Raw genomic sequence first — 15,670 nt, 5'->3', positions numbered from 1 at the left:
GGTATGGGACTTCACTTGCGTCGACACGGTCGCGGCTTCCCATCTAGCCGAATGTTCGAAGTCTGCTGGAACCGCAGCATTGTCTGGCGAAAAAATACCAAAAACTTGGTAACAACTATCTGATCTATCCAGTAGCGGTTGAAACTTTTGGTGTTTATGGCCCGGAGTCTCTGTTATTCGTTCACGAACTCGGAAGGAGAACAGGCCAAGCAACGAAAGATCACTGTTCTACCTCTTTTTTGATAGAAAGAATTAGTATTGCTATTCAACGTGATAATGCTGCTTGAGTCCTTGGAACTATTTCTCCTTCACATAATTTTGATGAAATCATGCATTGCCCTCATTTCAATACGGAACTGAAACAAGCCGAGATATGTGGATGTTCATTAGTCTCCTACTCCCATCAAGGTTAATTCGCAAGTGATTGATCCACCTTTTTCTTTTTCAATGCGGTCAATGGACTTAGGTCATTCTTGCCCCCCAAATATGAGTTGCAGTTCTCGTGGTCCTGGTTCCTTTTCAGTGGAAGAGCTTCATGAAGCAAGAGCCAACTCGAGCCCTCTACGAAACCCTTCATTACTTGGAAGGATGGATTGCAGCTTGAAAAATGGTTCTTATGCAGATTCTGTGAAACATGTGCTTCTTCACGAATCAGTAGATAGTTGTCCTGAAAATCTTGAGAAGAAAATTGGATTAGATAATTTACGAAACACATGCTACATGAATAGCATTTTACGAGTGTTGTCCATGACGAAGAATTTCAAGAACGAGGTTTTAATGATAAATAAGAATGTTTTCTAGCTATTCACCAAACTCGAACACTTGTTCATGCAGCTACAGTGTCGTAAGAATATATCATCTTTCCCTCCAACCGATTTCCTAGAGTCTTTGAAATCTACTAGATACTCGTTAAGACAACAACAGGATTGTTCCTAATTCTTGGGAGCAGAATCAATACTCCTGACCACTCTGGATTGAATGATTCCGTACAGTTTACCTCGTCTTGTGTTTGTAAATCTTTTGCTGAAAAAATCCTCACTCGTTCACTTTGTAGTAAATGTTCAAGAGGTAGCAAAAACGTATGTGAATTTCTGGAACTTTAACTAGCGTTTCCTAATATGACTAATGACCAATCCGTGCAAAGCTTATTGTTAAATCATCTGAAAATGGAACTTTTAACAGGTGAGGATCGACTGTATTGCCAAACATGCGCCAAACTAACTGATGACTATTATAAGAAAAGAAGTATAGCTTAGACACTAGTCAATCTAATAATAACACTGATGATCTTCAAACATGACTCAACCTCTGACGGAAGCACCAAACTCTTACGAAGGTTCGAAATAAATGAACATTTCAATCTATCAGACCATTGTTATAATCTGCATGTCATCGTTCACTGTAGTTCTGGCGTTGAATCTGGTCATTATTACGCCTTGGTCAAAGACGAAAAGGACTGGTTTAAATATAAAGACCATTTGTTCAGCTGAAATTAAATTAAATTATTCATATATTGTAAGGAATGCTAAACTCTTTAGGTGAGGTGTTTGTTCGTATCTATATTATAATATCATCATGTATAGGAATCATAGTTTTATTTTTGTTTTTCTTTTCCTTTTTATTCGTTCTCTTTTTAGGGTTAAGTCGAAGAACATTTTCCGTGATGTATTTTATTACGGACGATGAACTTCACCCTTTATTTCAATTGCTAGTTGAATATACTCGTATAGGTCATGTTGAGTTTTTGTTCTGTTCATTGAATAATAAAGGCGAAAGTATTATTATTAAATCAACTTTTTTGGTTCAGTTTGGCAGCTCCGGTCCTGTTGTTGACCTTGACGAAGACTCCTTTCTTATCTCGACGATACCATTGAATTTTGAACAATCTGTATCGTGTGGAAGTGCAATTATTTACTCATCGACAATGGTGTGCATCTTGGTCGGGGTTATATAAAACATAAACATTTTGGTGAACAGTGAGGACCGATTAAGGTAATCAACAAATACAAACTAAATTCACGAAACTTTAAAAAAATCAATCTAGCATAATAGTGTGTGTTATTTTTGAGAACGGTAAGTGAATTAATAAATGATTATTATATTCATATAACTGAATTCAGTTTGTATTCCTAAAATTCATTATGGAATTGAATCAGATATCATCCGAAGGATTCCTACATAATATCTTTGTATATGGACTGTCCTAGTTCGCACAGTCAAGCGCCAACTAGTCAAAGTCAAAACACTCTATACTTATTCAATTTAGTGACCGTACAGATATACCCTCTAGAGACTACATAATGCGAATTGCATTAAAGTGAAAATATGGAAATCTACACATTCATTTGAACCATAAATCATAAAGTTTTAACATGTCGAGAGACTAATTGCTAGCAAATGTTCTTCATAAAATGTCTATTATAGGGATATACCTGACAAATACGTCTAGACACATGCGTAATGTCTGAAGGTAGACATATTGAACATTTACTATGATTTCTACATGTTGTGTGTTTTATTATTAATGAATTATTTTTGTTTATTACCCTTTAATCTTTTAATACAGGTACTAACTACAAAATAACAATAAATCCAGTTCCCATTTATGACGATGTATCTCTGTAGTTGTTCGTAAAATACTTTTTTGCTGCGAACTGGTTTATTTTGGGCAAAAAACCCAAGAGAAATTTTTTGTTTAGAATAAAACAGGCTATCGGAAATGAATTTTTAAATGGTAAACAAATGATAAGACAAAAAGTTACATTGGAAATAAATTTTAGGGGTTGCGTTTTCCACCCCTTACAACCATGGGGTGAACCAAATAAATTACTGGCTAAGTGTCTTTTTGGTAGTAAAAAACGTCAGGTTAATTTCAATGTTGTAACTTTTTTAGTGATTGTGAAAAACATTGTTATACAAATTTTATGTACCCCCTTTAAGGGGCTGTATCTTAACAAGGGATGATCCAATGAAGTTTCTTTATATGAAAGATCCTATTTTTTTTTCGATGAGGAATCACCTCCTTGAATGTTTTATACTTATTCAGTTACACCCTGTATATTTTGTCTACATTTGCCATATTGGGATTGGCTACCATAATGAAAATAAATGAAAAATTCGATTACTCTATTTCTCGGTGTTTTATTGTGAATTCAATGAATTATCAAAAAATAACATCAAATGAACGGTTTGGCTGATTTGAACATAATACCTATAGAATACATGGGGTCTCAATTGAATAATTTTCTAAAACTGAAGAAATAGTTATTTTGTTCTGGGAATACAGGTAAATTTTATTTCACATTCGATTGGTCGCTTTGCTCAAGTTTCAATTATCTATTTTTTAACGTTAAACAGAAAATTGAAAATTTTGTTTGACTTCCTTGATGAATTTTCGTTCTATGAATTGATTGCAAGAAATAGCGCCATACAAAACAAACATAATTTTTCCTCACCAGAAAACATCAACTCATAAAACAAGTCAATAAAGGAAACCGTATGGACATCTGGGAAAACCTGAACATCCATAAATAAATGCAAAAGTCATAATTCACTTATCGAGGAACAAATACAAATCAAAATACAATAAGACCTAACATTCAATATACTCCACAAAACAATACACATTCCTAGAAACAATGAACCTAGAGAAACATCAACAGACACATCCGTTTGAAAAGAGAGGACAAATACCTGCACTAAGGCGTTCTAACCGTATAAAAGAACAAACAAGAAGATAAAACATTCAGTTTGAGTAGAGCCATGAAGATGATAGTATAGCCTACTATCGAAAGCCCTCGCATATAATAATTAGAAGATAATAAAGCTTTAAATCCTTTTTGTGAACAAATTATTATATCAGAATATTGAAAATAAAAGAAAACTAGGTTCAGAAGCGGAGCAGGCAACAGCTAGTAATTTATATTTTTACTTTAAAAATACAGTAACTGAAAAAATATGCCAACTGCACTAAGTATCCTACAGCTCGTCCTATCATGTCCGGTGGAATAGAGCTGAAAGCAGTACGAACTCTCTGCTGAAAATCTTCTTTTGTTGTTGGCATGTTATATAACCTCAAATGAAAAAATCCATTGGAGTTAAATCGGGCGATCGCGGTGGCCATGATTGAGGACCGTCTGTTCCAAACCACTGGTCGTAATAAGTTTCTTCTGAATAAATCTTCACCATCTGATGAGGTGCTCCATCATGTTGATATCAAATTTTTCGATGGTCGGTGAGCGACACTTTTTCCAATTGATCCGAATCGAGATTTTTGAAAATATCTAGGTATCGGTCACCTGAAAATAAAAATACATGTTGGTCTGTTATGTATTTTCTAGATGCTATGAATGTTTATTACACAGCTACGTTGATCCTTGATACCTTGATGCAAAATTTAAAACCACCAAAATCTGTAACGATACGAGACTGCAAGTGAAAGCGTTACATCGCAGTACAGTGAAGGTCACTACTGTATTTATACCACGAATCCCATTAATACCTAATGATATCACGTTCGAATTTAAACGATCACAGTTTTCCCTAAAAGTCTGCTTTGTCATGACAATAAACAAGTCTCAGGGGCAAATTCTCAAATTTGCGGGTATTGACTTGAGAGAACATTGCTTCTCTCGTGGACAGTTTTACGTTGCTTGCTCACGAGTAAGTTCACCCAATAGCTTGATAGTTTTAGCGCCTAATGACAGATAAGTTAAGAATATTGTGTATAAAGAAGTTTTGTAGGCCCTAATTTTTTACACACGCTAAACAAAAATAAAGCCGCAAAAACTATATCTAATTAATAATGATACTTCTTAACGCGAGAGAAGCCGCGAAGAAGTTAAAGAAATCGTGATTATTATAACCAGCACGAGCCATATTGTACCTTCTGAGAATCTGACAATAAACAACTTTATTTGTCACCAAACTGACCAAACATTGTGTTGAAAGATGGACAGCAGCCTATTAGAAATATCAACATTTCGAGAAGGTTTGGGTATAGGGAAGTGTATCATAACTAGGGCTTATTTTCATAATAGAATTGAACCTTGAGGAAAAATATGGGGGTTCTCATTTGAAAAAGTTGAGATTTTTTATTTTCTTCATTCACTTATTGGACTCTAGTTTTTGAGCACCCTGTGGATTATTCAGTGAACGTGAAAATGATGCGTGATCCGTTCAATCTTCAATTATCACGATTCACTAGCTGCATATTTTTAAAAATGACGTATGTTCGAGAGGCTGCATCTGTCACTTTTTCTAAAAAAACTCGAATAACTCGAAAACGGTTCATTTTGGAAATAGGGTATGATACCTGAGTTAGAATCTGATTCACGGGAAAAATTCAAAAATGAGGTGAAATACAGGGTATGCCATTGAAAATAACAAAGATGACGTCACTTCCGATGAAAAAGAAACGTCACCTCAACGATAATATTTCAGTTGAATTCTTCATTAGTTCTTCACCCATCCTACCAATTTTCAGAATCAGTTTTCTTTATATATATATTGCGTTAACTCGTCAAGATATACCCTGTATACATTTGTATATAGACACAAAGATATTGAGTTATTTTAAGAGTTTTGTCAATAAATATTTATTCTACTGTGTCGGGGCAGATACTGATCGGCAGATAATGCTGTTCATTTTTCAAAATTTCAATTTTTTGCCTCTTTTCAGCTTATTACTATATGATGTTCTTGAGCAATGTTCTACCAATTTTTCTCTATGAACTCAATTTGAACCAAAGTGCTGCTGGAATGGCCCGAAAAAATAATCTGGTATTTGAATGATAGTGTTAATTAACGCTCTCTTGGACGTTGCTATGTGAAATTTCGTTTTAAAGTTCTCAGCCTCCAAGACGAAGACGAATATTCAAGTAATCCAGGACCCTGATGGGGATTGACCCATATTAAACTTTTCATGGGATGGCGGAAGAACTGGGCGACAGCTTCCATGCGGTTTTGATGGTTTGAAACATATTGGAAAGGTCAAAAAGTTCAAAAAGTGGATGCCCCACGATTTGAACAATCGACAGAAATTGTCACGTTTTGAGGTTGCTTTTGCGCAACCAAAAAGATCCTTTTTGGATCGAATCGTGACGTGTGATGAAAAGTGGATCTTCTACGACACAGGCACTTCTCAAAGGCGAAAATCCAACAAAAAAGAGTGAAGTGATTCACTATAACTTTCTGCAACCGGGCCAAACCCTCACAACAGAGTCCTATTGTGAGGAACTCGTCGAAATGTACTCAGCAGCCGGCACTGGTCAACAGAAGAGGTCGGATCCTGCTCCACGACAATGCCCGTCAGCACGTTCCACAAATCACTGTCCGAAAATCAAAAGAATTGAGCTGCGATGTTCTGCCTTAGCCGTCATACTCCCCAGACCTCTCGCCGACCGACAACCACTACCAAGCACTTCGATAACTTTTCCACCGGTAAAACCTTCGTCATTAAGGCAAAAACGGCCTGCATCGACTTCATCGAATCCCAAGCAGCAAATTTTTATGCTGATGGAATCAATCGACTTGTGTTACGTTGACAAAAATGCACTCATTCAAGTGACACTTATTTCGATTGCAAAGAATGAGTATTTATTGAGATATCATAGTTCAAAATAGATTCATAAAATCCTAATACATTTTGAAATTTGTAGTGTATCCGAATTGTTCAACCCTTTCTCACAAGTATCCAAATGGTTTAGAGAGACCAATCGCGTTCGCTTCTCGAACTCTCTCAAATACTGAAAAAAATTCTTCACAAATAACAAAGGAAGCACTGAGTATAGTTAGTGGGGTGCAGAAATTTAATTCATATTTATGAGGTAGACATTTCGTGCTTAGGTGCGATCATAAACCGCTCATTTGAATTTTTGGAAAGAAAAAGGGTATTCCTACTATGGCCGCTAATAGACTACAGAGATACGCTTTGTTTCTTAGTTCTTTCTTTTAATAAGTATTTGCACATTTTATTAAAACAACGATAAAAATAAAATTAAAACAGCAATAGAAATTAATTGGCGCTCCGGGGCGACTTCATTGATTCCAGTGGCGCATTTGCTTTTTCGCTGCAGGAAAACCCGGAAAAATCTGCAGCACCACATCATCTGAAGATCTTGATCTAACAATGTCCTTTCTCTTATAAAACAAAATGTAGGGTGTCTCCAAAGGCTCCAATAAATTCAATGCATCGCCAGAACACTTCGTCACACGACTATCGTCAAATTTAAACCAGTCCGTTTCGTCTTTGACCAAGGCGTAATAATGACCAAATTCAACGCCAGAACCACAGTGAATCATTACTGCATGAATATTATAATAGTGGTCTGCTAGGTTGAAATGTTCATCTATTTCGAACCTTCCAAAGAGTTTCTTGCTTCCGTTAGAGGTTGAGTCTTGTTTGAAAATCATCAGTGTTATCATTAGATTGACTGGTGCCTCAGCTATACTTGTTTCCTTATAACAGTCAGTTAGTTTGGCGCATGTTTGGCAATACAGTCGATAATCACCTGTTAAAAATTCCATTTTCAGATGATTTAACAATAAGCTTTGCACGGACTGGTTATTAGTCATATTAGGAAAAGCTAGATGTAGTTCCAGAAATTCACATAAGTTTTTGGTACTTCTTCAACATTTACCACAAAGTAAACGAGTGAGGATTTTTCCAGCAAAAAATTTACAAACACAAGTCGAGATGGGGTGTACGGAATCATTCAGTCCAGAGCGGTCAGGAGTATTGATTTTGCTATTATTTTGCACACGAAAACTTTTCAACAAGAACCCCAAGAATTCGGAACAATCCTCTTGTTGTCCTAACGAGCATCTAGTGGACTTCAAAGACTCCAGGAAATCGGTTGGAGAAAAAGATAATACCTTCTTACGAAACTGCAGCTGCGTGAACAGGTGTTTGTGTTTGATAAATAAGTAGGAAACATTCCCGTTCTCGTTCATCATTAGAACTTCGTTCTTTGAATTCTTCGTCATAAACAACACTTGTAAAATGCTATTCATATAGCAAGTGTTTCCTAATTTATCAATTCTTCTCTAAATTTTCAGGACTACTATATATCTACTGATTCGTAAGGAAGAACATGTTTCACAGAATCTCCATAAAAACCATTTCTCAAGCTGCTATCGATCCTTCCAAGTGGAGAAGGGTTTTGTAGAGGGATCGATTCGACTCTTGTTTCATGAATCTCTTCCACTGAAAGGGAACTAGTTCTACGAGGACTGCAACTCATATTTGGGGAGCAAGAATGACCTGAATCCACTGACCGCACTGAAAAAGAAGAAGGTGGATCAATCACTTGTGAATTAACCTTGATAGGAGACTGATGAATATCTCGGCTTGTTTCGAAGAGGTTTCAGTTCCGTAGTGAAATTAGGGCAACGCATGATCTCATCTAAATTATGTGAAGGGGGGATAGTTCCAAGTACTGAAGCAGCATTGCCACGTTGAATAGCAATATAGCAACTTGTGAAATCACTGACAATATAGACGAAACTCTAGCCAACTTCAACAGAGTCGTTTTGCAAGGAGCTGTGATTGCTATTGGAAAAACTTCTTTTAACCCTAAACATATTTCGGTTCCCTGGTGGAGCAATGAATGCAAACAGGCAATACGTGATAGTAAAAGAGCATTCAACAAATGTAAACGATACAAAACTACAGAAAATATAATTGAGTTCAAAAAACTCATAGCAATATCAAGAGTAACAATCAAGAATGCTAAGAGGATTTCATGGGGACAGTATATTTCGAGTATCAATAGCTCAACACCTATGACCCAAGTATGGAAAAAGGTGAGGAGTATATCGGGAGCTAATACTTACCAAGGAATCAATATCTTGAAAGTGGATAACCGAACTGTATCAGATAAACAAGAGATTGCGGAGACTCTGGCAGAAATGTATATAGAAAACTCATCTTCCTCCCATTATGACGAATCATTCTTAGCAAAAGGAAGAGGAAGTTGAAATACCCATCGTCATAGACTATGAGGACCCCTTGAACATGCCTATAAGTAAAGAAGAATACGAAGATGCCCTCTCAACGTTCAATAATATTAGTCACGGCCCCGATGAGATCCCAGTTATTTTCATGAATAATCTCCCACATAATTTACATGAACTTCTTTTACGCATATACAACATAATATGGATAGAACACAAATTTCCATCAGCATGGCCAGAGGCGATAATTGTTCCCATCCTCAAAGTACGTAAATCAAAAACCGACCGTAACTCATATAGACCGATCTCTCTCACATGTATGATGTGCAAAATCTTAGAGAAGATCATTAACAGAAGACTGCTATGGACCCTTGAACACGGTAATCTATTGACCCCCGAGCAAAGCTGTTTTAGACAACATCGATCCGACAACAACAACGACAATATTCTAGATTTAGAAAGCGATATTCATGAAGCACTAGCAGTGAAACAGAAATGTTTGGCCATCTTTTTTGACATAAAAAGAGCATTTGATACTGCATGGCGATACCGTATAATGAAAATACTAGACTCATGGAAAATTAACGGGCACTGCTTCACTTTCATCCAGAACTTTCTGAAAGTAAGAACTTTTCGCGTCAGAACAAATGAAACTTACTCGAACAGTCACACACTGGAAAATGGTACCCCACAAGGATCTGTCATTAGCCCAACACTGTTCCTTATCGTCATGAATGACATTCTAAAAGAAAATAAATCACCAATGAAAGCACGCCTTTATGCTGATGACCTGGTATTCTTCTGCAAAAACAAAAATTTAGATAGTTTATTAACATTGTCTCAGGAAGCACTCTCGAATCTAGAGCATTGGTCCAATGAAACTGGATTCATTTTCTCAACAGAAAAAACACAATGTATTCTCTTCTCCAAAAAAGAAACGGCCCTCTACCTATATGGGTAAAATCTTAAGTATGTCAAAACCATAAAGTTCTTGGGTATGATATTTGATGACAAACTAAATTGGAATGCACACATTAAAAGCCTAGACGAGTCGTGTAACAGAAGACTGAATATGTTGAAAACGTTGGCATATAAAGAGTGGGGATCTGATGGTCAAACAATACTGCACGTTTACAGAATACTCATCAGATCTAAAATGGACTTTGGATGTATTGCATACAACTCGGCGAACAAGACAACACTCAAGTTACTCGACACTATCCACAACGAAGCCTTACGAATATCTTTAGGTGCTTTCTGTACAACACCAGTTGAAAGCATCTACTGTGCAACAGGAGAGTCATCTCTCCACAACAGACGTACCTATCTCAGTTTGGCATATGCAGCAACAATAAGTGCAAATCCAACAAATCCCATTCTGCGATAAATATAGGAATCTCTCCACAAATCGTACAAGAATCTATAAACCTTTCTACCAGAGGATCCGCGACCATTTGTTTACCCTCGATCTAACCCTACCGGAAACGTTTCCTATCAAATTCTATCCACCTTTTCCTTGGACTGTTAAACGGCCGAACTGTGACACAAGCCTAACTAAATACGACAAACACAATACCAATAGCCAGATCATCAAAAACGAACTCAACCAAATTTTTTTTAACCACCCTAATCATATGGAAATCTACACGGATGCCTCAAAAACCAACGAAGGAGTAGGAGCTGCCATAGTTACAACATCTGAATCGTTCTCATATAAATTTCCCTCAACTACCAGCATATTTAGTGCAGAACTGTATGCCATTTACCGTGAGCTGGTCTATGTCAATGCGGCAGGTGGAGATAATTATATCATTTTAACGGATTCACTTAGCTCCATATACGAACTTAAGCGCTTATATCCTAAAAATCCATTTGCACAAAAAATAAAAAAAACTACATCTGATCCAGCAACTTGGAAAAAATATTAGTTTCATTTGGATCCCATCACATATTGGAATTCAGGACAATGAAAAAACCGACGAATATGCTCGTGGTGCAATTACCTCTACCGAATCGGAAGTATTGTCGAAAGTAGTATCTACAGACATTAAAACAATGGTGAAAAGAGCGATAATCCAGAAATGGCAAAATCAGTGACAAGTGTCCGAGGCAAAACTACTTACAATCAAATATGATGTGAAACCGTGGTCTGATGAAACAAACAACCGAAAACATCAAGTAGTCATCAATCGGCTACGCTTGGGTCATACCAAACTCACGCACAATTATCTGTTAAATCACATCGAAGAGCCAATGTGTGACATATGTGAAACAAAACTGAGTGTTGAGCACATTTTCACCGATTGTCCAAAATACTGGGTGCAGCGAAACAACTTTAACTTTCCCCTAGACATCTACAACACTATTGGCAGAAACTGTAATATTCCAAATATTATCAAATTTCTTGAATGTATCGATATTATAACAAAATTATAAACATGTACTACTCGCTAATAACCACTAGGTTGATGCGAATTTGCTTAAATAAAAAAAATAATTCTTTCTTTTCATTTGATTTTGATATTCAGTATGTCAGCAGTAATAAAAACTGTGCGGATTTTTTGTCACGACTCCCAATGGAAAACATGACAAATGATTCTTTTACCGAGGAAGATAACTATGTGACGTTGAATTATATCACTGAGAATGAACAAGTGCCAATTGATGTGAATGTTATGAAAAATGAAACAAAATAGGATTAAATTTTGAAAGTTGTAGTGAATTATGTATTGATCGGCTGGCCGGAAAAAGTAGATATTCAGTATAAACCATTTTTCAGAAAAAAAGATGAATTATCAGTAGAGTTTTGGAAATGAAATGGGATGTATGAAAACCGTGTCAAAAAAATTTTGAAGTACATTACAAAATTGATTTTCCTTTCAGAAATCGATCATGGGAATATTATCGGTAGAAATTCTCGGCACCTTCTCAATGGTGATGCTAATATGTTTTTCCACTATCTACCTCTACTTCAATATTTCCTATCAATACTGGAAGAGAAGAGGGGTGCCTTATTTGAAACCGAAGTTCCCCACAGGCAACAGCTCATCCTTGTTCAGGAAAACCAGAGTTTTTCCTTTGGCGACCATGGATTTTTACAAAGAAATTAAAAAGAGAGGTTGGAAATTCGGAGGGGTTTACACAGTTTTGCGACCAGTTCTGGTGATTGTAGATCCAGCGTTGATGAAAAACATTCTGCTGACGGTATTTTGATTTATTTTTCATTATGGTACTGAATATTATACAAAGACGATGTATTGGAAACGCAGCATTGTTTGATTCGCTACCAATTAGATAAACTATTGAACATGCTTTTTTTATGCAAACTAGGGGAAAAGGAGGTAATAGGATTCACGTAAGCAATTAATCACATGAAACACACAATTTTTTTTCAAACTTTTTTAATCTTGCAGAACGCGCGTTCTGGTCTCATTTGTAAAATTTTTCTTGAGTTTCTGCTTCTTGCAAGCTTTCGGCACCAGGTTTTTTTCTGTTTGCTTTCGCTTCATATACATGCTTATTTTCATCTTCAACGAGACTATCTTTGACGAGTGTTGATGTCAAAATTTTTCCGTGTTGCTTCGTTCTTCCTTTTTTATGTGCCTTTCAGATATCATGATAGTAGATAATGGAAACAGATCTTCGGTATGGGATTTTTTTAAAAACAAATCACAAGCACTACAGGAAAATTCTCGAGTGATGCTTGTGCAAAAGTAGCGATTCACGTTGCATTTGAATCGCTGGAGAATAAATTCATTTGGAAAAATGTTCTCAGGAAGTTTATTCTACATAAACGCAGTTCTACAAATGAAAGAGTTTTTAAACAGTGAAGTGTTGAGCTATCGCTCTTGGTGGAATCAAATGTGCCAAGTCACTTGAACACTTTCTGTGGAAGTATATATGAAAGAGAGACAAATCTCCAACAGTTCTTCGATGTTTCAGACTATCAATGTCCCAAGTGATGTTCGTGTCTCCAAATCAGGCGGATGGCTCTATTCTGGATGGAATCCAGCAGCTTCAGGGTATGCTTAGGGGCGGAGCTCCATACATGAGAACAATACTCCAAAGAAGGTCTGATCTGAGCTTTATGAAGCAAAAGTTGCTGAGGTGTGTACAGTTTTCTTGTTCGGAACAGTGTTCCAAACTTTTGAGGAGCACCCTTTGCAATTCCAGCGACATGATTGTGCCAAAACATATTGGTGTTAATTTTAACCCCCAACAAACTTTTCGAAGCAGAAAGCGAAATTATCTGTCCTGACATTATTATATCCGGTTCTGAGACATTTTGCCTCGGAGAAAAGCGATGCCTGGGTTTTTGTGGTGATAAATGCAACTTGGTTACTTTCACCGCAATTCGAGATCACTTCTTCTTAAGATTCTCATTAAGGTACGCAGCATCCTGCTGTCGGTGAAGATATGCATCCGCAACCGATATCCTGGAATCCAAATGAAATGACGGGACAAGTGTGCTGTCGTCAGCAAAACAGTATATTGGATTCAATATTCCAGTACCATTGTTGCAGTAGATGTCGATGGTATTGGATCAATTGCTGTAAATAATGATGATGGCATATGATATTTTTCTGCAGATGATGATTGATGAATCTTGAATTATTACTTCTGATGGGGTCAAGACTTCTTCAGCATAAACGTTATGGGATAATACCTGATGCGCGGAACTCTGATTCGCCTTCAATTAAAAATGCCACAAATGAATAAGTTTTTTTTTTAATATAGCCGTCACGTCATTTTGAATTGTCTTTTTTGCTTGTCAGTTTTTTGAAAATATATCACACTTCCTTTTGGGTCTAAAAATGGGAAATCCAAGGGTTGCGACCTGTGGACTGTAGGGAGAGGTAGTGCCAGCATATGCATATTGTTTTTTTTAAAGGGATTTAAGAAGTTTGACTGACATGATTGCTGGGTATTGATAATACAGGATCCTGTGACGATGGCTTGGTAAAATTGGCGAAGTGTTGAAGCCACTCGAAGGATATCAAAGATGATCATGAGTGGTAGAATAGCGTAAGCTAAACTCCGCCGAAATAAAAATGAAGACAATTTTTTTTCATCGTAGTGTGCGCTGGTAAGGCCCTATCCTCCGAAGCCCCAATATATTTGGGGTAAGGGATCCTTGGATCCGAGAATCATGTGCCCTGAGCAAGCGCAGTGAGCCAAGAATGACAGCCTTCTGCATCTGTGCGGCTAAGATTTCTGCCTCATTGCGGCAAGCCGGTACGATTTCAAGATTTGAGAGTAGAGAGAGTATCATTCCACCAAGGACTCCAATAATTAGAACAACCATCTTGACAGAGTGATCTGGATAGAGTCTACGGAGTTCGAAGAGAAAATCTCGATATTTTATCCATTTTTCCTCCTCTTTTCTGACGATATTTGTCTCGCCAGGAGCTGAAAACTCCTCGACAAATATCGTTTTGTTCTGGTGGTCGAGAAGGACTACATCAGGCTTATTAGCTTGTATGAGTCTGAGGATGAGGAACGAATAGTTCCAATGAATTCGGCACTTCTCGTTCCCCACAACGGATTCAATATCCCCGGAGCGTAGGCAACACCGGTGTCTCGTCAATACCGTAAGAGTGTCGTAGATGGTAATATAGCACTCTCAGGGCCGCGTTATGTCGATGGATATAGGCCGAGACCACATATGCTGGACATGCTAATAGCAAGTGCATTAGGGTATCGGGCGCCTCGCGGCAGGCCCTGCACCTTGTGTCAGAAACCTCTAAACCCATCACGAGACTGCGGTAGACTGAGGTGTTGACGACACCATCCTGGCAAGCCATGATGAACCCCTCAGTTTCCGACTTCAGCCCACTCGACCTGAGAAAAGCGAACGTCAGGCGCTTTGATAAGCCAAGGTCTCCAATGTTATTGAAAAAGACCCCATGCATTGGCTTATTCTTCCGCAGAAGTAAGGCTTTTATTTGAGCTTTTTGTTGAACGGGTTCCAACTCGGTGACAGAGTTGTGGTCACCTCGGTCAGTGTCGAAAACTATACCGAGTTCATCAGTTGCTCGGGCAGATGCCCTAAAGAGAAATGCTCCAATTCCTCCTCTCTCATGGTCACGGACGATGCAGAGAAGAGGATCCGAACTCCTGACGACTTTACAGGCTGTATCCAGTATCATTCAGTCATGTAGACACTCCAAACTCAAAAGTCCACAGCCTTCCTGTTGTCGGGGGAAGTACAACAGTGGAACGGAAGATTTGGGATGCAAACTTTTACAGAGATGCATCATTTTTCGGGTCTTTACGTCGAGTTGATACAGCTCATCCCAAGTCCACTTCACTACTCCAAACGAGTGGAGTATGATTGGAACGGCAAGCATATTTGCTGCAGCAACTTTGTTCTTCTTCGACAGTTCCGATGACCAGATCTGTCGAAGTTTGTGCTGATACTTGCCGCGGAGAGTTTTTCATGGCTGTTACCTCTTGTGAGTGGCGTTGTTCCACCCCGAGGTAAGTATACGTCTCTCCGGCATCCAAATGGTATAGGATGCTTCCATCTACGAGCTCTACATCCTCTCCGTAGTCCCCGCATCGTCCTCTTTTGAGATGGACCATTGCACATTTGTCTATCCCGAATTTCATATAGACAGCATGCTTGTACTTTTCCACCGGTCTCAAGGACTGATGAAGATCCTTCTCTTCAGAGGCATTAAGTTCAAGATCATTCATATAAAACAAATGGGTG

At 37.7% G+C, this 15,670-nt stretch overlaps 1 protein-coding gene and 1 long non-coding RNA gene across 3 annotated transcripts in view; one reads left to right on the top strand and one right to left on the bottom strand.

Moving 5' to 3' along the window:
* Positions 1 to 1,841: 1,841 nt before the first annotated feature.
* LOC111511541 (cytochrome P450 6a2) overlaps positions 1,842 to 15,670 on the top strand; it is a 33,260-nt gene continuing 19,431 nt past the window's right edge. Inside the window, exons 1-2 of one of the 2 annotated variants that reach the window (XM_074174121.1) lie at positions 1,842 to 1,992; positions 11,839 to 12,159. In XM_074174121.1, the coding sequence (XP_074030222.1) occupies positions 11,848 to 12,159 (312 nt within the window). In that variant the 5' untranslated portion in view covers positions 1,842 to 1,992; positions 11,839 to 11,847. Of the gene's footprint in view, positions 2,074 to 11,838; positions 12,160 to 15,670 lie in introns of both variants that reach the window. The other variant, XM_074174122.1, reaches the window with a different exon arrangement.
* On the bottom strand, positions 3,889 to 4,468 carry LOC141481848 (uncharacterized). The gene is made up of 2 exons (XR_012465215.1): positions 4,361 to 4,468; positions 3,889 to 4,298 (listed from the first exon to the last, which is right to left on the bottom strand). It is a non-coding gene; the product is annotated as an uncharacterized lncRNA (long non-coding RNA).

This window comes from Leptinotarsa decemlineata, unplaced genomic scaffold (assembly GCF_025532065.1).
Source record: "Leptinotarsa decemlineata unplaced genomic scaffold, Ldec_3_MD MMD2_tig00000505_RagTag_RagTag, whole genome shotgun sequence".
Classification (NCBI taxonomy): Eukaryota; Metazoa; Arthropoda; class Insecta; order Coleoptera; family Chrysomelidae; genus Leptinotarsa; species Leptinotarsa decemlineata.
Note: the sequence above shows the minus strand (reverse complement) of the source record. Positions and strands in the feature narration are given on the sequence as shown.